The sequence below is a fragment of the Geospiza fortis genome, unplaced genomic scaffold (genome assembly GCF_000277835.1).
Source record: "Geospiza fortis unplaced genomic scaffold, GeoFor_1.0 scaffold192, whole genome shotgun sequence".
NCBI classification, from domain to species: Eukaryota; Metazoa; Chordata; class Aves; order Passeriformes; family Thraupidae; genus Geospiza; species Geospiza fortis.
Window position 1 is genome coordinate 3294395 of NW_005054315.1, and position 25260 is coordinate 3319654.

The following is a 25260-nucleotide window of genomic DNA, read 5'->3' on the forward strand; positions in this document are numbered from 1 at the left end:
GGGGGTTGTTTTTTATGGGGGGGGGGGGCCGGGGAAAGGCTCTGAAATAAGTTTTACCTTGTCAGAGACAGTCTAGCTATAACATTACACTGGTTTTGCACAGTGGTTTTTGGTGGTGGGTTTTTTTGTTATTGTAAAAATTTATGCGGAGACACATACACCACAGAATTACAAAGGGAAGTAGATAGAAATTGAGAAATTTTTTTATTTACTGAGTCATAAATTGTATAACAAGACAACTGCTTTTGAAAGATTGTGGGTTTTGTCCTCAAATTAAAACCTGTTGAAAAAAATTGTAGCTGAGACTTCTGGTATGCTTCAATCTACTAGAACTGAGGATCATCTGAAATTCTGTAAAATACTAGTTTTTCTCCATGCAGAATAAATCAGTTAGCAGTAAAACCTGAATTTTTGATTTTGCATGTTTTTTAAATGTTAGTATAATTTTCTGACCTAATGTTGTTAAATCAGATGTCTGTTAATGTTGTATACCTGTTTTTTTCACTTAAGTTTTTGTTGAACAGAGAGAAGTCAAATTTTATATATGGAGATGAGAATTGACTACTCTCTCCTCTTAATCACTGATGCACTGGACTCTGTATCTTAATAGTGAAAGTCACCTGAATATTAAGCAAGCTAAAAATGAAGCTATCTCAAGTAAAATTTTTTGTGGACTCTTGTGAAGGTTATTCTATATAAAGGAAACAGCTTTTATAAAAGCCTGTCACAAGTTTCCTGTTAGTAGTCATGACTGGACTTCTGGACCATTTTGAAGAGCAGTACTGCCACAGCACTGCTCTTAAGACTTTGAACTTAAAGAATTTCTTCAAGGCTTTCTGTAGAAAGGAATTTTTAAGCTCCAGTTTAAAACAGTCTAATCCATACCACATCCAGATTTTTTTGGATGAAGTTTTGTAATCGGAGTCCTGGTTGTTTATATTGCGGAAAAGATTTATGGGTATTTCTGGGTGTAAGTTCAAGAGCTCATTGTTTTTCTGCAATTACAGCTTCAAAAATTATTCTTATAGGAAGATGTTAGTTTGTGCAAGAATTCATGTGGAAATGAGCTACGACAGGATTAGGTCTGCAGAGGGATGGAACAGGTTCTCCTTTCAGGACTATGACTGTTGAAAATAATTTCTATAAAGGTAAAAATATTTGACTTCATTTGCAATTTCTATGCACGTGCCAGTCTTGTCTCTAGGCAAAATACTTCATTTAATCAACCCCTGATAATGCCTCATTTTTTGGAAATGCCCAAATCTGTTTAAATACTTAGCAAATAAAACAATATGAATTCTAAGTCTGACAGTGTACTGAAACATGACCACTAAATTGCTTCTGTTCATTTTGTCTATCGTTTTTGTGGTTTACCATTTACATACTAAGCTACTTAAGCCCTTTTTCTACTTAAGTATTGTTAAACCAGCTAATGCTATGTAATGTGGGTCACTGGCTACTCAGTTATCTGAACAGAAGGAATAATATGAGGAGGGGAAGACTGATATACTTCCTGAAAAGCTGGGGTTTGTCAATTTTTGTTTTCCTAATGTTTGGGATTTTTTTTCCTGAAGTCTTTGCATACATTGAACAGTTGAGATTTAGACCGGAAATATCTTCCTGTAAGGACAAGATTCAGATTTCCCTTTTTTTCTGTGACTAAGTCTTGGTGATTCTGTCAAGTTTAGGTGGCTCTGTTATTGGAGGAAGGTGGTTTGCATGATGTTTTTCTCATTCCAGTGCAGCAGATATTGTCTGGAGAATTGTGTAGTTCATAGAAGGATTAGTATTTCCCAGTTAAAGAATATCATCTCAAAGTTAAATCATTATTCTCTAATGTGTGGGAAGAACGTGGTTTCAGATTATTTGGGGAATTTATAGGGCTTGTTTTTAAAATTAAGGTACAGAACATCTGTACAAGTGGATTGCGGTATTTTTATCAGTGCTTGCGAAAGAAAAAGCTCTCCAAATTGTGGCAAAAATCATGTTACATGCTTGTTTCCACAAAAGTGAAAATGCCTATGGAAAATGACAGATAATCTTAGAGATGCTGATGAAGTATGAAATAAATGCCTGATCTGTGTATTGTTTGACTGTCAATGCTGCTTAGCAATTTGCTAGTAGAGCACGTCTTTCTTAAATGGATTTCTGTCAGGAATAGAATAGCTTCTCTCTTTGTGTTGTGTGTAGCTCCCTTTTGAATGTGGAATCATATTTATCAGGAACTTCATTTTAGTGACATCAAAGTGTCAGATTTATTTCAGAAGAAACATGTTTTTTCAGAGGACTTCTGCCTATTTGTTGTTTTCATTTTCATGACTCTTCCTTTAGTAATTTTTTCCCTCTTCCTTCCAGCCTCTCTTGCTTCTTGTACTCACTTATATGGTGCTGTGTTGCAGGTATTAGTGTTGCCTGGAAGGGCTCAGGAGTTGTGTGGAAAATGAGAATATACTGATCTTCTTATGCTCAGGGCACACTTCACCTCTTGAGATTATTCTCTTCCTTGATACTAATTCTTTTGTCTTTCTACACATGATGTATTTTTGTTCCTGTGCACATGCTAACCTATTTTCTTTGCTCAGAATGTATTTTGTTGAAGCTAGATTTGAATGTCACATCTATTTCTTCTTGTTTCAGAAGAGTGAAATTCTTTCCTCTGATGTCTGTTTCTGGTGAACAGTCATGTCTGAAGAGTACTTTACAGTGCTAATATCATCAGGCAGGATTTTGTGAACTTTGTCTGAGTTGAGTACTGAATAAGCTTCTGTAGAGATGTGTTGAGATAATTTTTTTATTTATTGACATTTCCTCACAGTAAATTGTGTGGTTTTGCTGTCTTCCTAGCTGCCTTTGTCATATATGTTAGTACTATGCCACAAGTCTGGGCGCCTTACATACATGTGTTTGCAGTTAAGCTAGAGTTTAAAGCCTCATTTTTACATCAAGACAAATTCTGACACAGCTGCTTTACAGAGACAGTGTGCAGTCAACCTCATGTTAGGTAATCCTTTGGTGTAAACTCACATTTCTTATTTTCCTGTCCCTTTTTGTCCCTCATTTCCTATGACCCAAGAGTTGTCTGCCTTTCGGTGTTGAATGCAGTTCAACTTTGGCAGTACGGGGCCTCTTATACCCAGGGAGCCATCAAGGATGCTTAGCTTTGATTCTGTTAGCAGTTACCAGGTATGGTTCTGAAGTTTAGGGCTCACTAAAACTTCAGCTCTAGCTGCCTGCAGCTGCTAGATAGCTGGTGTTTGGTCTGTGAGTCAAACACTGTTAGAAGCCCTGAAACAACTTGATGTGGCACTTAGTGCTGTGGTCTGGTTGACAAGGTGTGATCAAAGGTGTTGGACTCTGAACTTGGAGGTCCTTTCCAGCTGTGGGGATTCTGTTAATCAAAGCCAGCTATAAATATTTCTAGCGCACTGGTTATAACTCTTGCTTACAGTTAGGCCATTATTATAGTGGAGACTTTTGTGGGAAGTTGAATATGTTAATATTGTATGACAACCCCTTAAATACTATGTGTGGGTCTTTCCAAGGCTGAAATAGATGGCTTTCCATTAGCCATAGCTTAGGAAGTTTAGACAGCTGTGCCATTTTTTTGCTGTGATTTCCTTCATCAGGATGATCTGTTATACTTAAAAAATTCAATGGGTACAGCACACACAAAGTGCTTCCAAGAAGCACCATCACCTTCTGAGGCAGAGGATACTTCTATGGAATTGCTCTCTGCTTCTTATTCCTTATCTGTATCTTGGGGCAGCAGCTCTGTAGTCAGCAGCAAGCTGACTTTGTCTGTGCTAACACTATGACATAATGTTGACTTGATCATACTGAAGTGAGAACAGAAGTTGCTTACCTGTGTTGCAGGCTATGAATGCTATTAACAGGGAGATAGGAGGGAAGAACAGGTTGCCTTACAGACAGTGATGATTGATTGCATGTTGCTTCTAGTTCATCACCTTTTTAGCCCTAAATATGTTTTGCAGAAATCTTATTGCAAAACTAAGGTAATTACAGTGTAAGTGTAATTAAGGAGGATGTTTATGAGACTTCTGACATCATAAGTCATCCCCATATAATGGTATGGGGATACTCCCAGTTTCAGGCACTGTTTTCTTGGGCAGGAATCTGCTGGTCCCTTATAGACAGATTTTTGTTTAAGCAAAGAACAGCCATGCCATTTGGACTTGATTTTTTAACCCAGGGCTCCGTTGTTCAATTAAATACTGCCACTTACTCAGGAACTTAAAAATAATCTCTATAAAAAGGTTAAATTTAGCTGTAGTGGCTCTTATCCCAGTGGAGCATCCTCAATGGTAGGCAGTGATATTTTAATGACTGTAGTTATTGTATTGCAGGTTGAAGGCTTGAGCATTTTAGGATTGTACTATTCTCTTAATGTATTTTGTTGGTTTTGCTTCCAAAGCTGATCCATAGCAGTTAGAAAAGGCTATTCTATTTCTTAGTGTTGAGGTTTTGTTAATGTAGGTGTAGTGATCTTCAGCTTTGAGGCTGCAGACTGATAGCCTTAGATAATCTAAATAAGCAAAGTCTGAGCTTCTTCCATTTGTTTGACAATTGCGTTAGTTTTCAGTTCTGACTATTGCCAGTTCTGTTGACTGCACAATGTATATATATCAAATAAATACACATGTATAGGTGTACTCATCTGTCTTGTCGTGTTTGTCAGCATAAAGTTTTCTGGGGTGGAAGAACATTTTAAGAATAGACTAGATAAGCAATTAGAAATGTTATGGTTGTTAGAAACTTTCCAGTAGAACAGATGGCAGGTGATGTTTTTCTAAGCCCTGTCCTGAAATACTCTGTATAGACTTAGTAAAATAAAGCCTCATATTATTTCAAGTGAGCATGTTTCTGTAATGAAAAATATCTCAGGACTTAACATTTTTCATTGGAATGTTAACACATTTAACAGTGGAAGAAATATGCAGATTGGTGGTGACTTGAAAAAAATCTCAGTGAGAGATCATGTTTTTGTGAGCAAATGATAAGCAGTACCTTCCCTCTCCCAGATGCCTTTTGACTTTTATTCTTTCTTATAAAATTCCATATGCCAGGCAGCCTGCCAGCATTTGTGTCATCAGTTTGCCAAGTTGAAGAGCTGTTAGAACTTTTTTCCCATTGGAAAGTTTTTCTTACCCCTCTTCTGAAAACCACCTCTACAAACAATCAGAATTTCACTACTTTGTTTGGAATCTTCATTTTCAGTCAAACTTTACAGACAATTGGTATATGTCTTTTCATAAACCAAACATTTGTTTAGTACTGATTCCTTTTTATTAATTTGTATTTTAGAGGAAAACACGTATTTTTCACACTTGAATGTCATGGATTCCTAGGTTTTCCTAGACAAGAAGGATTAATTTTTTCTCATCACAATAATCTGATTATTTATATAGACCTGCTGTGTGCTTGGTTTGATTTAGATTGATCTTCTATAAAATAAGGAAGGCTGGAAAAGTTTTTTTTTTTTAGATGCCACCCATGCCCTGTAAAATGTTATCAGTACATTTCTTTCTTTACAGGCCCATCCTCTGGCCCTCTCCCAGCTGATGAGCTGCCAGTTGATAGCCACAGTGTTTGCTTTTAGTCCTTAGAGGTGCTTCAGCTTATACTCTATGATTAAATTTTACTGCTTTTTTTACTACAGTTCTCAAGGTGTTCTAGTACAATATCCCAGTCCTCTTTTGGTGTCCAGCTTTGTCTTGTCATCAAAATTTACCACTATTCTGTAAAACTTTCTTGGGGTTGTTTCTGTGCAGTGGTGTGGGTGATCCCCACTTTGCCCAGGCCTTAGTCCTGTTTAGTCCCCAGCTGCAGGTCTGCTTTGCTTTACTGAGCAGGCTGCCTGCTTGCTGTGCTGAGTGTCATCCAGACGCATCACAGCTTCCATGCTTTCATTATCTGGCACTTCCCCACAAAAAAAAAAGCAGTTTTCTTGTTCTACTCTGAATTTGGTTCCCTGTAATACAGTGCAGGGCAATGGAATCATTAAATGGTTTAGGTTGAAAATGACATCTAAGATTGTAGAGTCCAACACTAACCCAGCACTGCATAATATTGTATATATGTATTTCTTTTGTTCTGGTTCAAAGGAAGGATAACAGACTTGAGAATCTCTGTTTGTGAATATCAGCACCACCCTGCCTACACACACACATTTCTCTACACACCAGCCTATGTAACATTCTTAATCATTTTTGGGGGGACTGTTACAGACATAACACATGGAGCTGCAGTGCAGTGTGTGGTCCTGCTGATGGGTTGATCTTGGACCTAGCTGATGGTTGTGTTATTCTTTAATAAAGAATAGCCTAAAAGCTGCTTTCGTGTTGACTCACGCCAATCTCAGTTGGGAAGGTTCTCAAGGTAAGGTGTGTTTATGATCAGATTTTTTTGATCTTTTGTTAGAATTGCATGTCAGCAAAGAACAGGATGAGCCAGCTTAGTTTCAAGAGCACAGTGTGAGACTTGATTTTTCAATGGAAGTCTTTTGTCAGTGTGAATGTGAAAAAATGCTTTCCCAGGAGGAAGGCAATAGAAAGCAACTTTTTGTGGCTGAAATGGGTAATATAAACAGTGGAACAGCAGAGAAGGATCTTATTAAAATGTTGATACATTTTAGGGAAAAAGAGTTCTCACGTATGGCGGCCTTGAGAAAACAGAACTTAGAGATGGAACTACAAGAAGTGTTTAAAGATGTTGTCATATGTCTTACAGTCTTAAAAGAAACTACTTTTCTGTTAGGTTATGGTGTTTGTTTTATTTCCCCTTCCATATATCCAGGTTGTGGCAATGTAAATTGTGCGAAAGGTGGAGCAGGAGACACATTGCATAAGAGGATGCTGCTTGTTATATTATGTCTGGGTGACTTAACAGCTTATGCTATGACTTGACTTTTCCTTCATGGAAGAGGAACCGTTTTAATTAGCAAAAGCATTTTCTTCTAGAATAATTCTGTATCATTCCCACCATAGTTGTTTAGATCGTGTTGTTTTGAATACAATTAAGAATAAAGCTGTATAGACAATTCAAACCCTGACTTTTTTTTAACTTGACAGTGTGTAGCAGTATATTTAATATGATAATCTGATTCAAGTTTTCCTTTGTGATGCCTAGAGTAAAACCTGCAGTATTTGCAATTTGCAGATCAGTAGATTGCTTCTGTTCTTTTTGCAGATTTTTTTGAGGCTTTAATATTAGTGGGTATTAGTAGATGTCTTGTTTGTTCCAGCAAGTAAGTCTTACTTTCTGTAACACTTGGTGCATTGTTAACTTCTAATCTCTTGTTAGCAGAACACAGAAACTGAAGTTTGTAATTCCAAGTACTTTGCTTTCCCAAGAAGAAGAAAGCCAGCATAGTTTTATAACTAAGCATTTTTATTTTGTTTGTGTCAACATAGAGTGTAGGGGTAGAAACTTTTTTAGTTTTCTAATTGGAGCAGTATTTCGGAAATACTGTATATACAATAAAGTAACAGTGCATGTATCTTGAAATAGGACAGAGTCTTATGCCTTTTAGACTCATAAGGCAAGCTACAGTGTTGTGAGTGAGGGATGGTGGGGCATGGGATGGTAGCAAAGCTTCTCAGAAGGAACATTGCTTTTTCTATAGTATCATCACAAATATACGAAAGTCAGTTGCTAAAGTGTAAAAAATTTTTGATTCTGAGCTATGTCTTCTTTACTGCTTCAGAGTTAGTAGTTTAACTGTTGAGGGAGGGAGGAATTTATTCATGTATGTAGCAGGAAAAATCTGAGATGCATATTGCTTTGTATCAGTATGGGTCAGGTTAAGCACATTGAGAGAATCTTACACGATTTTTTAAAATATTTTGCTTGTTTATGCCATGTTTAAATGAAGATTGTTACAGTTGGGAGTAACCATATGTTATGTAGAGGGAAGTAATGATGGAGGGAGTTTGATGTGGTAATTGTTTTTTATGTAAACAAATTGAGATATGTAAGATTTCTGAAGGCCTTAAATACCTGACCTCAAGAGTGAAGTAGTTTTGCTGATTGGTATGGGTCTTACATAAAAGGAAAGTTTTGGAGATGATTAAGTGGTTGTCAAGTCACTGTTTATCCTGAAATTACTTGATTTTTTGTCAGTTTAGTTTATTAACTTAGATGTGGTACAAAAACCATATCAACTACATGTCTTGTTTTATGCCTTTGGTGATGTGTGGTAGAAAGTTTCATATGCAGATTTGATTTATGGAAATGGTGTTACATAGGTAAGTCATTCTGATGACTTCTGGTCCAGGGAGGAATGAGGATGACTATTGTCATTGACTGGCTTTACAGTAATATTCAGAGAAGAACAGTATGAAATTTAATTTTGTCTAGTAGTAGATAGATTCCTAGTAGAAGTCAGAAGTGATGCTGATAAGTGGAAGGCAAACATTTCTTCTGTGCTTGAGGCTTTTTGTGCCTTGGGCTTTTCTATGTTGTTGCTCTTTTCCAGTTTATAGGAACAAGCCAAATAGGACTTAGGGAAGCATGACCTAACGTGCCCTCCCCCCTGTGTATGGTAGGTCTTAATTCTCAATGGATTATGAAGATGTTTCGTCAACTTCAAATATGTTTGTTATGCCTAATGTGTTCATGTAGTAATAGACACATTGAGCAGACAGGATTTACCAGGCAGCATAAGATATAGTTTAACAAAATCCATCACTTTTCTGAAATTTACAAGGTTAGCAGTGTTTTTGTAGAAATCTGTGACCAGACGACCTTTCCCCCTTTGCCTTTTTCTGATGGATTTCTGTTTATTCTTGAAAGTTGGATATTGAAGGTCTTCTGACCTTGGAAATTGATCTACTCGAATTCTCTAGAGCCTGAGCTCGGGAATGCTTAGATCCTGCTCTGAGGTTTACTTGATCAGCATGTATAGCTCTTTTCCTGTTTGTTTTGACTTTTTATTTCTCTTCAGTTGATTGTTTGGTTTTATATTGAAGGAAGCATTTATAATAGGCTGAGCTGAACAAGTTACTTTTTTAAATGCCAGAAGCTGACATGCAGTGTTGGTTCTTGGCTCTGTCTGGGAGCGGGAGAAACACAGCAAAGTTCACTTTGGCAGATCTAAGTGATGATGAAATTGGATTTTTCCTAGGATTAAAACAATGTACCATGTGTTTGCCGCTCTCACAGTAAATTACTAGAGCTCAGAATTGATGTGTAAATGATCACAGAAAACAGCTGTAAAGAATTACTTTGTGTATTAGTGTCATTGTGAGCAAACTGAAATACCTTATAGTGCTTTTTTTTTCCTGTTCCATTTTTCTGGAAGGAAAAAGCAACAGCTTGTATGTGAAAGCACCTTTGTTATTGTATTTGGCCCACAAGACACAGTGCTGGCCTGTGATCCTGGGATATTAGTATTGAATGTCATTCTAGGGATGTTTAAAGAAAAAGCTGAACATTTTTAGAGAGCTGGAACAAAGCAAGTGTCAGGAGAGGATGTGAGTTTTAAAATGTTGCAAAACAGACTTCTCCTAATTGATTTTTCAGTTTTGGATCTTGGAAAAGTAGTAATAGTAGTCTTAAAACAGCTTCACATAACTTTGATCTTATTGGCATCACTGGAAGTAATTGTTGTAATTAGAGCTGTGATCCGCTCTCTTATTGACATACAGGAGAGTGGAAAAAAATAATTAAAGTAATAGATTTGATGTGTATTGACTTATTACTTGCTGTAACTTGAAGGGAAAGTATGGACCTTCTAATTTATTTATTAATTCCAAGGAATTGCCAAGGTGATTTCTTTTCTTAGCCTAGCCTTGTTCTATAACCTAGAGAATTTTTGAACTAAGATGATGGGACAATCCAATACATTACATCATTTGACTGAATTTAATGTAAGCTCCCTGGAGTGGAACTTCTTAAATCAATAGCATTAGAGCCACTCATTTTTAAAGGAAATGGCATGAACCAATAATGACAAGCTAGCAATAAAACAGGAATAGCCTTTTTGGAGGCATTTCAAAAGAATAAGTGTGTTCTTAGATCTTCTGATGTGTGATCATTTCAGAGACACTGGAACTACTTAGCTAATGTTGAAGAGACCAAATCAGAAAGCTGGCCATATGTTGGCTCTGTATGAAATGGGAGAGATACAAGATTTTTGCAATATGATCAAAGATGCTATTCACAGTTAGATGCATAGTACTTTAAAGTAAGACACAATTCCAGACCACCTTCAAGCCTTAATCGAGGGAGTTCATTAGCTTGTGGAAATTTGAGTACCAGTACAAAAAACAAAGGTAGTTGAAGAATAGTGTAAAGAAGTTTTAAATGGCTATAAGTACAGTTTAAATGTATTGCTTTAAAAATGCAAACCAAATTGTACACTTGTCAGTTGACTTAAGTGTGATTCTCTTAAAGGAAAGGACTTTTCCAAGTGTAGTAGGTGCTGATTTTCCCTCAGTTTTAGGATAGAAAATAAAAAATGGTTAAATCAGTGCAACAGCTAGTATTGGCATTGTCTTTTTCAGGTGCTGAGAAGGGGCTGCATGGTTTCCTGTTCTCTTTTACAGTACTGATAGTTTAACTGATTCAGTGGTGTGAACTGATCCGCAGTATTAAAAAAACTTGGAACTGAAAACACTGATAGATTAGGAGGTTAACAGGGTAGCATTAAAGGACTAGATTGTGTTTAGTCTATCCTGTATAACTCTGTATAAACTCAGTTTTAACAGAATACATAATTTAGAGCAAATGTGGTTCCAGAGATGAAGTCATACCAAGAATTAGATACGGGAAAATACCTGTGTTCAGAAGATCAGAATAGCAAAGGGGAAAATACTTCTGTGTCTTTCAGCAGCAAGAGGTTGTTGTGACAATCATTCTACAAGACTGCATCCCCACTGCAAATCAGTATTTTTAGTACAGGTTGTCTCACTGGGATTTTTTTGTGCTTCGCTAGATGAGATGTTCTCAGGTAGATGAATTTCCTATCTCTATGCCTGTAAATAAAATTGGAAATTCATTCTTTTCAGTGCTATTTTTTTTTTAGAAATTCTTTGTTTGCTTTCACAGCATCTTATGGAGATGTGGTGAAGAAGCTTTCTTAGCTGATACTTACCTTAATCTTACAAGGTATGGAATAAGCAGCTTGATTATTGATTGTTGCTCAACCCTTCTGGTGCTGATGGCATTACCATGTGGCCAGAAGCTACAGAAAGGCCGCTAAGGTGGCTCTGCTGTGACGGGGGAATTTTATTGTGTGCCAGCAGTTTTGTACTGAAGATGCAATTTTCCCATGTCTTTTTTTCCCTCTGAGAGAGACTTTATGAAATGAATGTGCCTGTACACTGGCATCTGTCACGTGTTTGAAGCAATGGTGACCAAGTTGCTCATGTGCTTGGGGCTGCCAAACAAGGATTAGATCCTCCTTAAGTGGGGTCAGGGCCAGGGTTTCAGCAGACTCTGCCAAGTCATGGCATTCTGACACTGTAAAGCCATGGCCACTGTGGTGGCCCTGGGGACTGGAAGTGTCAGTGATGTTCCACTTTGTCTGTCAGGCCCGATTTTAGGAGCTCTGCTAGACATGGTGGTAGCTCTGTGGGTATAGCAGGGTTTGGTTTTGCCAGACTTTCAAAATAAGTTGTTTGGAAAAATATGTTTAACGTAAGGAAACTGAGTATCATATGAACCAAATTCCTTCAGCCACGTGCATGCACTTCAAAAACTTCTGTCAGTGGAATGTGAACACTTGGGGTGTGTGGATGGTCCCTTGTGAGGTTGGTCCGCTCGGCCTTGCCACAGGGGCTCTGCAGCCATTTGAGAGCAAACCATACCAGCTTTACCTGCGTGCGCCTCTGGTCCTGGGGAGAGCCTGCCCTCTCTGAGCTGCCCGGCCTCTGGGGGCCCTCCTGCACAGGCCTGGCAGTGCCTGCGGCTCCTGCCCTGCGCTTCCAGCCACGCTCTGCCTTCCTTCTGGTGCTGCCGCCATGTCCCTCAGGGACAGGCCCTCGCAGCACTCCCCGAGGGCCCGGCCCGGCGGTGCCATGATGAGTGGCTCCCTTCGTGCCCCGTGCCTGGAGCTTCATCCCCAGGTGGGTTCATCCCGGCCTCCTTGGACCAGTGCCATAGTGTGCTGCTTGCTTTCCACTCCTTTGGCCTGTACGAACTTCCTCCATGCTCCTTCCCTTTTGAAATTTTTCTTTTTTTACCAGTTCCTATCATCTAGAATTATTTTCATTTTATATCGTAAGTACGAAAGAGCATTATGGAGTCTAGTGTCTTTACAGATCGCAAAGGTTTTGCCCCCTGTTAAGTAAGTCTAACCCCTTCAGTATGTACCCCTCTGCTTGCTGGCTATTCACCTATTTTACCAGACAGTCTTCAGTTTAATTTGCTTAACAAATCCCATTATGAATAAGTAAGAAAGAAATATGAAGTGTAGGTATTTCCTGGAGGGCTTGCAAGGGTCGTAGTGTGGCCTTTGGTGTCCCTTCCTCTCTAGGATCTACCTGAGGTACACCAAGCTTGTCTCTCGTAAAAAATCAAGACAAAACTATGATTTTTTCATAAATATTCCTAACTATTGAATATTTGCTAAATCTAATGTTGAATTAAGCTTTATAATATTTAGAAATGTCTAGACTTCCACAGTAGAGACATCAATGAGGATGTTGATACTCAAGTGAGGGATTCAAAAGGAAACAAAGCCGAAACCAAAACATTTAAGAACTGGAATTTGATTGTGTTTTACCTATAAGGTTTCCAGCTAACCTCACATTTAAGGAAAATCCTTTCCCATGTGTCCAGTTTCATATCTGTGCAGATGTATAAACAAAGCACAAAAAGATCTATAAATAATATTTCACTTACTGCAATTAAGTATGCAAAATTAAAATGGAAACATTAGGATTAGGCAGATTACTATACACCACTAAGAACAAAACCAGTATGCTATTTCTTCCTTGTTCTGGTATCTACATTGTAAGAAATCTGGTTTTTTATTGCTCTCTCTCCAACACTGACAAACAAAGACAAGGAGAGGGAGAATTACTTACTTAAGCATTAATTGGAAGGCATGGGTCTTTGTTAGATGATAGAAATTTTCCAACTTTATGGCATTTGTCCCTCCCATCTCCGTGGTCTAGCTTACTTCCCTTTGCACACACATACAAAGAGAAAGCACTTTCTAAAGTTCATTGTATTTCAGTTCCCTGAACAAGTGTAGAGGAGTTCTCTAAGAGGGTGGTACTGTAGAGTTTTTTTCTGCAATAAGGCAAAGTAGAAAATGTGATTGTAACCTCTATGCTCTCAGTAGAGCTGAAGTAAGCAGCTTCATCAGTTGGACACAATGCTGTTGTAGAGACATTGTATTTTTTTTGCTGGTCTTGAGTGAAACACTAGTTCCATTCCCCAAGTACCAAAGTCAAGGTTTTCTAAACCAACTAAGTTTGATACTGAATTTACCAACTTACAGCAAGTGCCTTGTAAAAATAATTACTACTAAGGAAATCTAAGCAGCTTACAAAGAATATTGCTACAGTTCTTACAGGGACACTAGATCATTGTAACTTTTGTATTTGTGAGTTAGCAATACTTTTCACAATAGCTCCATTGGAAAAGTGAAAACATGCAATTTATTGTTTTGTTTTTCCTCCCCATTAACAGTGCAATGTTAGCATTGCTTTTTACAAGGGCATACTTTTGGTTTTATGTAGAGCTGAGGCATCATTTTATGGTCTTTTTATAGTGTATATGGGAGGGATGGTATAGGTTCTAATACAGATGATTTAACATATGTACTCAGGTTTTATAGTTCTTGGTTTATTTCCACTCAAGATTTCAACTTACATGTATGAATAAAATCATGGTGGTTTTGGCTGTTTGTACCTTTGAAACAGAGCTTAGAACTATTAGTCAAGAGAGGATGCTGAGTATGTGTATGGTGTGTGTGCAAATGAAATCTGAATTTGTCTCCAGGAAGTATTTTTCTAGCATATTAAGATTATTTGGAGGTGTAGTTTTCTGATAGGACTTTTTTGTAGGACTTCAACACTTCTCATTTGAAAGGATTTATGTTAAGTGCAAATGCATTTCAGCATAGCTTCTATACTTTCCTTTTACTCTTTCTGTAAATGTAAAAATTTACCCAAATTGCAAATGAAACCATTATCTGTTTAATAGTGTCCTGCTAGTGTCCTCACAAAAGCATCTGGAGGTTTTATTTCTAGAAGTTTGCAGTTGAACTCAGTTTTCTTCCTTTTGTAATGTTGTATCTTCACTGAAAAAAAAAACAACAAACCAAAACCAACAAAACAAACAACAAAAACTCCTCATTTAAACCCCAGTGTCCTTGGCTATTTGAATATTGTCCATAATATATGTCCTTAAGAGTTATAAGCTTTCTTAATCATAGCAGATTTAACTCACTTGTGATGAAATTGATGCATAATATCCTTACTCCTTGCATGTGCCAGAACTTGTCGAACTGGTGTGAACATTGCTTTCCTTCTAATGGTGGGTCCAGTGCCATTTCCACCTCAGTGCCCCACTGAGGAGAGGTGTGGCTCAGCTGAAGTAAAAACGTTCCAGCTGCCACCGGATAGCCTCTTGCATAAGCACATAATCAACTTACATTAAGAAACAAAGTAAGTCATTATCTCCTCTTATCAGAACACTTGGTCCATTTGAATTCAATGTACAGTGTATAATTGACCTCTTAGGAGCTATGTGTACTAGAAAAACCAAACAGATTAACTGGCAGACTCACAATCTTGCTCTGCACTAGACCTACAGTAGCTGTTTGCTTCCAGGGGTGTTCTTGTAGGATATGGTAACTGTTGTGGCTGCTGTGGCAAGGACTCAGATGCAGTCATAATCTAAAACATACAATAAATGTGAAAATATTTTTTGCTTTCCTTGATTTTAGTCATAACTGCTTATTTATAAGAAAAAATATTGAGTTTCCTTTTCTGTTGGTACTGTGTCTCCTACAACGATTCAAGTTGCAGTCTATGTCTGGTATGCCCTCTGTCTTTATTAAATGTAGTTATATTTTATTTCTAAGGAATTGTCTAATAGCATGCCTCCTAAAACCAAGAAAGATTAATTGTTTCTAGATGGCAAAAGTAAATTACTTTCCCCTCTTGAAATTCTCTCTTACTTACAGATTGTTTCTTCTTATATTTAGAGGAGGGGGGAAAAAAGGGAGGTATTAGGAAGTGGACAGAAATAACTCCTGTAAGACATTGTACTACCAACCAGGGCCAAGGATTACTTATCTCATTTGTAGTAATACTCCTTGTGCTATCACCTGAAGTTTTATTTTTGGCACTGTCCTTTTGGTATTTTGCTGCACTTTTGTTGCCTACAGGACAGCTGATCCTGCCTCTAGGATACACATGTCCTCAAGAGTGCCCCATATTTTCAAACACATTTGGAAATGTGGATTTTACAAAACTGGTCATGTGCTCCTCTGCAGAAATCAAACATGCCTCATTCATTAACAGTCTGTGTTTCTGTCTATGGGTGACGTAGGATTTCTAGAGTCTTGTCATTTTCTGCATTTTGGGGGGAACAAAGAAGTTAGTCTAAAACAAGGATTTCTGATTTGATTTAGGGATTGCCTTTGGCTTTCAGCATTTTTAAAGGTTTAAGGTAAAGAATTACTAGATAGAATAAATGTCATGGATGGTTAGACTTCTGTTTACAAAACCAGACTGAAACAGACTTTTGTTTACAAACACAGTTGTGGCTGAAATTGGCCAGGTAATCACTGACCTCATGTTAGCTGGTTTAGAGAGAGCATAGAATTGCCTCGCCTAAAGTCTCTGGATTCTAAGCATTTGTCTGTTTATGCAACCAGCTGATACCTGGAAGTTATTTGATCTAAACCTCTGCTCAGAATATGGGCAGTTTTATGGTTCATTGAACTTTGAAATCAGTCAAATCTTATTCACACTTCCTTATTTGTAGATTGTATCAAATGATTACAAAGTACAGAACTGCTGTGTACTTTTCAAAGAAGCAATATTTGGAATATATGTTCCAGTATAATAACAGTATTGGATATTCACGTTACAATTTATTCCTGTTTCCTCCACACAGATGTAAAAAAAAACCCAACACAGCATGACAAGCTAGTTTAGTAGTCCCCATTTTTTTTCTTAGCCCAATTTTGCAGCAACTGAGAATTTTCAGTTTGTGGGTTTTTTCGCTTGGACTGATTACAGGAATTTCTAGTCCAACAGGAAAAGACACATGAGGGGGCACACTGTTTTCTGTGAATTAGTTTTATTAAGCATGAAAGCTGAAACTTTAAAAGAACATTTGTCCATTGGACTGTTTTCAAAAAGAGCACTATGGGAAATCTATTAAAAATATTTTCTTTGCTGTTGTAGTATCTCCATTTCTTAAGTATGTGTTTTCATTTGAAACAAAAATAATTGTTAGCAAATGTGCTTTTTGTGATTATTTAGCTGTTTCACTTCATAGGTTCTGCCTGTCATACACAGCAGATTAAAATAGATAATCCTGATGATTCTGGTTCAGTACTTTTTTGATACTTGTTCAGATATTTGAAGTAGTATCTCTCAGGTGTTATTCTTCTGTTATAAAGGTGAATTGTTCATTTCTTGGCTTTTTTTCCCTAAGATAATCTGTCATACAGGCTATCCAAAAGCTGGGTTTATCCAGCTTGGTTTCTGAAGGAGCTGTAGGGGCTGAGATGCCCTTAGGTATGTGTATGCTTTTTCAAATTTGCTAAATAGAAGTCTTTCCTGCCAGCATGTACTGGGAGCTTATTTCTGTTTGCATTTCCCAAAGTATGGGGCATAGAGAGTCCTTTTACTGAGAAGAAAATGTGTTTAGGTTTTTTCTTGGTTTTTTTCCTTTGCTTATCATTGAAAAGGGAAGGAATGGCAGATCAGCCTTTGAAGTCTGAGAAACATTTCTTCAGGAAGATTATTCAAGATGTGAGTTGATGTTGAGGAGTATGTTTGTCTGGGGGGAAAAAAAGACGATTTTTCTTAGATTCTAGAGTCTTGAGTGAGTTTTATGGCAAAAAGCAACTATCCCATCTCAAGTTGTTTTTAGGGGATGATGTATTGTAACAACTTGCCTCCATCCCTTCCTACATCAAAGAAGTCACAGCAGTAAATCAAAGCCTAAAAGTCAGTGACTTCTGTTAGGTTTTTGTGTGCTTTTGCTGCTGCATAGAAACCAGCAGCATCAAAAGGTTGTTAAAGCTCTTGTCTGTATCACTGAGTGACAGACATGTGGAGGTTGAGATTACACTTATCATCTCATCCCAGACAAACCTGCATAACCTCCTTTGCCTTTATTATCACAATCATTGCAAGTCAGAATATATTAATCTCAACCTACAGTACAGTTCTAGACTTGATAGAAAAATCTTTCTTTAAAAATACCTTTCCTTTTCTGCATGAAGGACACAAGAGCAGTTTTGATATATTGAAGTGCAGTGTGGACGTTTTGTCTTCCACATATAAATAAAAGGTGCATGGATCACTGAAAGCTTAAAATAACATCCCCCATATTGTATAATTATACTGATAGAAGTCTCATAGTAACATTTTAAAGTGGGAAATAGCTACAGTTCTGCTAAAATATAACAATTTGAACCACCTTTGCTTCTGACCAAGACATGGTCTTTGATATTGTGTTTAGTATACTGGAGCTTGACTTAGATGTGTTGGGAGTACTGTGTTGATGTTACTTTGAGTTCTCTGGCTATTATTAATGCTTTTATGAGTAGTATTTTACAAGTATGAAATGTTTACTCAGGGTGGCTGTTCATTGTAGATCAACTTGTAGTAACTTAGAGGTGACTGATTATTTGTCAAGAAAGTGTTTTATTTAAATGTTCCTCACCTTTGCTGTATCATAAATTTCCTCTGAATTATTAATGATATCCTGGTTTAAAATTCACCCTGTCTCCACTGAACTGTTTAAGATGATAAAAACTGAAAGTCTGTCCTTGGGTTCTAGTGTCCTGCTTGTTCAGGGATTAGTTAGATGCTGGAGTTTCTCTGACTTCAGTTCCCAAAAGGTTTAGTTATAAACCTTCATTTTCACTGTTCTAAATTCTAAGCATTCACTATTTTGATTTGTCGAGTTTGTGACTTAATTACTTGTGTAACAGATATTCTGGACTTTCTAGTTTGGTTTTTTTTACTAGCAGTTGGCAACTAGCTTCTAAGCAGTCAGTATTGTAATGAATTTTTTTAATGTTATATATATATTATTCTATATGTGGCTATATATGACAAAAGACATAGCTCTAATGTAAAATGATTTTTTATTAATATCTAACTTCTAAAACACAGCTAATAGCAAATACTAGTAAAGGTTATTTTTTGTAAGTATTTGATTGCTGTAGAATTTCTTGAAGTCTTTTGATGTTTGTAAAAGTACAGAGTTGTGAAATATTTATTGTACTTCAGATTGTTCAGTTGCAGGTCTTTAAATTCGTTCTGTGAGAGTAAAAGTAAATATTAAAAAGCTCACTGCATCAAAAGAGTTGTAAAGTAATGTTTAATCTTAATGGAATTCACATTCCTTAAGTGCAGTGAAAACAAAAGGGGTTCTAGAATCCTGTGGTTATTGGTGTTACAAACTTCTTATGCATCATAAGTAGGTTTACTCATACTCCTGATGTGAACACTCAAAGCTACTGAATGTCCTTTGTGTCATTTTATAAATTTAAAATTCTTGTCTTTCATCAATGTAGACTTTATATCTGAAGTCAGATTTATGATCCTGATGCCTGCTAATTTTGGAAAATCTAAAAGATCTTCACTGTTACTCATGAGGATTGAATGTGGCATTTCATCAGTAACACCTATGTGTTAGGAGGTAAAACTGTAAAATAGTTTGTGACCTCTAACCTGAATCTACTTATGGCTTTTTCCCCGAAGTACTTCAGCACATGGCATTGCTTTGCAATATAGGAAGAAGTAATAGCTTAAAATTTTATATTTCTTGAATATAAAAGAGAGCTGTACTTGAATACTGTTGTATATGTAAGAGTTAGAAGTGCGTTGAAAGTGTTTGAAATAGCTCCAGATAAATGTTTCATTAACCTTACAGCCATCTCTAATTAGGGTCCTTCCTTCTATCAAAGTGTCCGTGTGTTCACCAAGCTGAATTTGTGTAACATCAGATTTGGTGCTGATGTGCAACAAAAAGCATGGAAATGAAGAAACAGAATCAGAATATGACCTGACAGCCTGTGGCTCAGGGTGTGGGTAGCAGTGCGATTAAATGGTGGCTGCAGCCCCCCTGCAGTGCCAGGTGTGGTTCTGTTGAAGGAGTGATCCTGTAGAAGGGTGGAGTTTTCCTCTGAAGGTCCTGTGGTGGTGTAGATGGGCCTGATCTTCCTTTGGGAATCCAGTGGAGAAGACAGCTGCCCCTCTGGCAATCCAGTGGGAAAAGGCTGCTCTGGTGTTCCAAATCTGAGATTATATCCAGGAAGGAATGCTTGGCTCCTCCCCCTGGGCATCTCACAGTGAGATGATGTAATGTTATCGGTCATGCCGTGACACTCAGTGGCCCATTAACAGAAGATATCTCCTGGAAGGAGGATTGGTTTGTGGAAGAGATAAAGGAAACTGCCTGATTAACAGAAGATAACTGCCCCACCTCTAACAGATGGCAAATAGAATACGCACATATCTTACAACCCAGAACAGGTATCATAATCATAATATAATACAAGAAGGTTGTCCCATCTTCTGTCTGCTAGAATCATAGCTTCACTAGCTCTATGTCCTTAGGAATGAAAATAATTTTGAAGTCTAACAGGCCCTGACCATTAGGATAGTGAGCAGCTGCTACTTGGCAGTGAACGTGTTTAACAGATTCAAAGGTTAGCAATGGGGGGAGGTGTTTTCTTGACATCAAAACTGCATCTTTTTGTAGTAAAGTAGGAATAGAGATCTGCTTCTCAGCTGTGTGTCAATAGACCACCAAGTGCAATAGTTAATTATCCATTGTTTACTTGAACAATTTAAAGACCAGCAAGCATGTAGATGAGGCATTTTCACAGCCCTTGTGCTAAGTATAAAGAAGAATGCAGAATTCCATATATTTTAATTATCTTTGTCCTGGAATTCAGATGGGAAATTTGACTCTTCCCCTTTTGTTTGCTAAAATCCTAGTGGAAGGTGGTGTCACTCTGGCTAGTTCTGACTGTGTCTGATGGTAATTTACTGTTCTAAATATAAAGCATATTTTTGGGATACAGTCCCTTTTGAATAATCTGAAGCTCCTGTAAGAATACCATTTAGGAATGGATTTCATTGCATCTGATCTTGTAAATCTTGCTGATGCATACCATCTCCATATGCATTATGTTTTTCCTTGGAAAAAAAATCACAACAGGTATTCTTGCTTGATTTTTCTTAATAATTTACTTAATTTAATAATTAATAATGTTAATTTAAAAGAAAAGAACTAGTGTGCCATATCTGTAGGTTTATTACTTATTTTTGAATGAATGAAAGCAATCTGCTGCTTGCTTCCCTCCATCCTCCTGTTTCTTTAGAATCTGTAAATATAATTTTAAAAAATTCCATGTTCTGCCCTGAAAATTTGATAGCTTTTGATTCTTTTTCTTGTTAGATTACTGCAAACAGAAGGAACTATTGGCAACAAAGAGTAAAAGAAGAAAATCTGCATTCTGAAGTATCTATACAACTCTTGAAAATATCTTTCTAGATACTGAGTGACTGGCACTGCGTGTAGATCTTAGTGGCCTTCAGTTGCCTTAAAAAAATGAAATTGCTCTTCTTTTACAGCTTTTCTTGGCACCTAAGGAACTTGTAAATTTCTTCCACAAAGCTTAATTTCAGATGTTGGTCTGGAGCTACTTTGAAATAAACTTGATTTTTAATTAATTTAAGTACTAAGGCTGTCAAATATCCTGTGTCTTATGTGACACTTTCCCTTCTACTTTCTCTTACCATTGCACTTTGCAGTGTAGTTTTTTTTCTCATTAGCCTTTCTAATTGCAAGTGAGACCCTTGAAAGGATTTTCATGTAGAGGCGGTCCTTGAGTGGACCTGGGCAGAGGAGCAGGAGGTACACAGCGTCCCTGTCCCACTGGCAACAAGGGGCAAAATGTGTCAAAACTGGTACATTGACAGGAAGGGAAAGTGCAGCAAAAGCATTTTTCCTAATGCCCTTTAACTCATGTACATCACAGATCTACTTTTGTACCATTATTGCAATGATTCCATGAAACAAGATGAAGATTGTATAATAGGATGGAATAGGAGACTTTTAGCTCCATCACTTTTATTGTTACTTTCCATGGAAAGAAACAGGGAAACTAAAGATTCGCCTGCAGAGAAAGCACAGACATCAGAAATAGCTATACCTAACCAGCCAGTATGTCAGCAGTATTTGGAATTTAAATTGACTGCTTAGAAAAAATTTCAGTCTTCTTTGAGTAGCTGAGGTGAGTTTTTATGTATGTGAAACAAAGAATTATTGTAACCCTTTTTAGGAGGAGCACAGATCACTGGCTTTGTCATCCAGGGGGTCAAATTATTCAACCATTCAAAGTACAGAGTATGGGGAATTCAGATAAAAATTATGTTCCAAACTGGAAATCAGAAAAGAGAACTAGACTGTCTTCAGAGTGCTATATTGCAGTGTCCTGGTGCCAGCTCATGTGACACAACTGGAATATAGTTTTATTAGGATAGCTTCAGAAATGTTTTACCCTAAGTATGATGCACAAGGAGGCATTAACTGGACGGCTGAAATAAAATTTATATTAAGGACACACATAGAAATGTTAGGTGTTTTACAGAAACTGGACCATTTGCTGTTGTGACAATGTCTGTTCTAACAGCTGTGAATTGCAGAACTTTGCATCATTTTGTCATCATACTTTTCCATTTCCTCTTCAAAAATGTCACAAAAGCTTAATTCAGCCTATTGCTATAAATCTATTTCCCCTTCTGTCTGCATACACAAGACCCTTGCAGGAGGTGGAAAGAAAGATCAGAAAACCAGGATGCACCAAGTAGTGGAGAATATGGCTTGATTGGGAAACATGTGGGCCTGGCACCATTTTCTGTAGTTAAGATGTACCTGCCTTTGCTTCTAATCACAACTTATCCCTGAGAGCTATAAATAAAATAATCTATTTGCAGTTAAAGAATGTTAATATCTTTTTTCTTTTTCATAAGTGTATGGAGAGGAAAAAGAAATAAGATATTAACATTCCAGTTAATATCTTATTAACTGGAATGTTAAGAAGATATTATTAACAGTCCAGTATTCTGTGACTTGTAGGCAATTGATTGGCTAGAGTTTTGATTTCAAATGTTATTTCTGACAAAAATCCTCATTCAAGGATTTAAAATTCATTTGCTGAAATGAAATGCATTAATATTCTGTGGTAATGGATCCTCTTATGGGTGACCCATAGGAAATGTGTTAATTAGTCATAGTTTCTGGGACAGAGTTGTTCTGGAGTTTTTGGTTTTTTTTGTTTGGTTGGGTTTTGGGGTTTTTTTTTTGTGGTTGCATCTGAAGAGCTGCATTTTGGTATTCCATTAAATTAGTTATTTAGTGACATATGTCCATGACTCGTAGGTGAACAAAGTAATTTCCTTTCTGTTTACAATGTCTCATATTAAGGTAGTCCTTTTTCAGAATATAAAACCTGATAGGGTATTTAACTGATAATTATATGAATTCTTTTATCTATGCTATTCTATATTCATACAAAACATAACCTGAACAGCTTTCAATGTTATACTCTTCATTCTGAGCTTGGCAAATTCATATGAAGGGCTGGTATAATGCTGTGCACAAAATGTAAAGCTTAAGTGCTCTCTCTATAGGTATTTGTGAGTTGACCTATCATTTGAAATCTAAATAAGAGCCTTTAAATGGATAAGAATTTCACCCTTTATCTCCATAAATACATACATACAAATTAGATTTTTTTTTTCTAGAAGTGGACTATTTAAAAGCTTAATCTATTTTACTGGTTAGCAACTTTAGGAAATGAAGATTATTTAAAAATTATTATTTCTTTAGATGGATTTTTGTTATCTGTAGATAAAATCTACCCTTAAAAGGACGGGATTTGGAAAGATGATGTAAAAATCTGTACGCTGTCCCATTGTTTGCGAAGGGAGATGGCTGCACCTATTCCTGCAGAATGGTGTCAAGTGTAAAAGAGCAGCTACTCGGAACATTTGGCAGAGACAAAGATGAGATTATATGATCTCATGGTTTGGTAAAAAGTGCATGATAAGTATAGTTTCCTTACAGTATTAGAAAGGAAAATAACTTTTTTTTTCTCTTCACTTTAGTGAATTACAGCTTTGAGATATTGAAGTTGTTTCTTTTCACTGAATGAAAAATTGGAAACTGAGAGCCTTTAGTGCAGAGCTGTTGTAATGCGTGAATGTTTTTTCACACCCTACACTATCAGTTCTTCCTGGAGATTCCGAGTGATAATGGCTTGGCAGTATCTGTTATCCTAAAACTCCAAAGTGGTTGAGCAGCTGTGTGTTCAGTGTGCAGTTTTAACAGTGGTGCTAATTGCCTAATTGACATCAAACATTTGTGATTCAGTAAAACACCAGGCTGTTAGGAGAGCCTGCCTCTATTGGTGTCAAGTACTTCTGTGTGGAGGAAAGGAGTCACAGTCTGGGTGATCAAGGCTATAGCCGATGCTGAGAATTTGTTGCTGTCAAATCGGTGCTTAGAATGCACTATCCCTTTTAATCAAAAAACATTTAGAAAAAAGTAGAAGAGAATACTGTTCAATGAAATGTACTTTGAGCTTGGCCAGGGCAGATTGAGTTTTCAGCTGTACTTAGTGTAAATGAACTTATTTGAGTAGTGTTTGTATTTATATTATTTGGAGAGAAAATAAAATACTGAAGATTGTTGCTGGTAACTATACCTGAGTTAATAGTTCAAGTGGAGAGTCAGGAAATGTTATTCAGTGTTTCCACTGATTTCAAAATCATATGTTAAATATCTTTACTAAAAATAGGGGGAAAGACTTGGAATCTTTCAATGTCAGGTACTTTTCCAGCAACTGCCACTAGCATCTTCCTATCACCTTTTTGCTGTCACCCATTGAATACCAAGCCCCTTGTCTTTTCAGGCAATACATTTGTTTAAATTAAATCTAGATAAAAATGACTGGAGTAGCATGAAGGTGAATTTCAAGCGAGTTTCAGTTTGATTTTTTTAAAACCACCAAAAAAAAAGCTGCAGAAATACTTAAACTCTAAAGGTAAAATCCTGTTAACTGTTTCTGTCCCTGTGCCTTAGTCTTTTGCTGGTCTTTGCTTTCATGGTTGCTGACACTGCTTGAAAGAGTAAAAGCTATGTAACATTTCATTGATGTGCCAATAAAACTAGGTCTCAGTACATTGAGCTTTACACTATAAATAGAAGCAGATAATGCTAAGGTATATTTATGGTTTCTTGGACATATTCTTAACAGGCTTAAGCAGTGGAACATAAAAAAAAGAAGTTAATGTAGTTTGTTGTTCTGGCAGTGGCATCAAACTGCTTTTTTCAGTGACTCTGGTGACATTCTGTAAGCTGTAATACCAGAACACTAAAAGAACTGTCAGATCAGGGTGTTTGGCTTTGGAGGTTGGCATTACAGGACATTCAGTTGCTGTAGTTGGATTTCTCTGTGTGGCCCATGTCCTGGCTTCAAGTGCTGTTTTTCTAAAAGTATCTTTTCTGCTTCTCACAAGTGTTGCCATATTGAGCAGTGAATCTGACTTTGTGCATTGCAATTCTGCCTTACTGGCAAAGAGAGCCTTACTCTCCCGTGCTTGGTTTTGTACACTTGTACTGGGAGTGGTTTTGGAGGTTTGAAGTTGTTGATTTAGGTTAGTAAAGTAAAAAATTTATTTTCTCTAACCTATTAACATAGTGAAAAAGAAAAAATGTTCTGTGCTAGCAGATAGTTTAAGTTAGATATGGTTTTATACATTGGCGGTAATTTATCAATCTGTGATAAAACCAGATGAAATTAAGCTAATAAAGAGATTGTCTTTTATTTTATATTGATGCTTATAGTAATGCCTTGTTTTAGGGACACAAATTCCAGAGTGGTTGGCTTACTTAGTGTTGACACAGTACTCCAGGGCCATCAGACCTGTAAATACTGACAGTAATGGCAGGAGGGTGCTGTTTAGAGCTCTGTCTTCCCAGGTTCATAGGTAATTTTGGAGGCCTCTTTTAACTGAG

General features: G+C 37.0%; 1 protein-coding gene across 1 annotated transcript in view; it reads left to right on the top strand.

Annotated features, from left to right (window-relative positions):
- The first annotated feature begins 11981 nt into the window (after nucleotides 1-11981).
- Nucleotides 11982-25260, top strand: part of ATP11A (ATPase phospholipid transporting 11A) — a 76546-nt gene continuing 63267 nt past the window's right edge. The window contains exon 1 of the mRNA XM_031056141.1: nucleotides 11982-12086. Coding sequence (XP_030912001.1) covers nucleotides 11982-12086 — 105 coding nt within the window. The remainder of the gene's footprint in view (nucleotides 12087-25260) is intronic.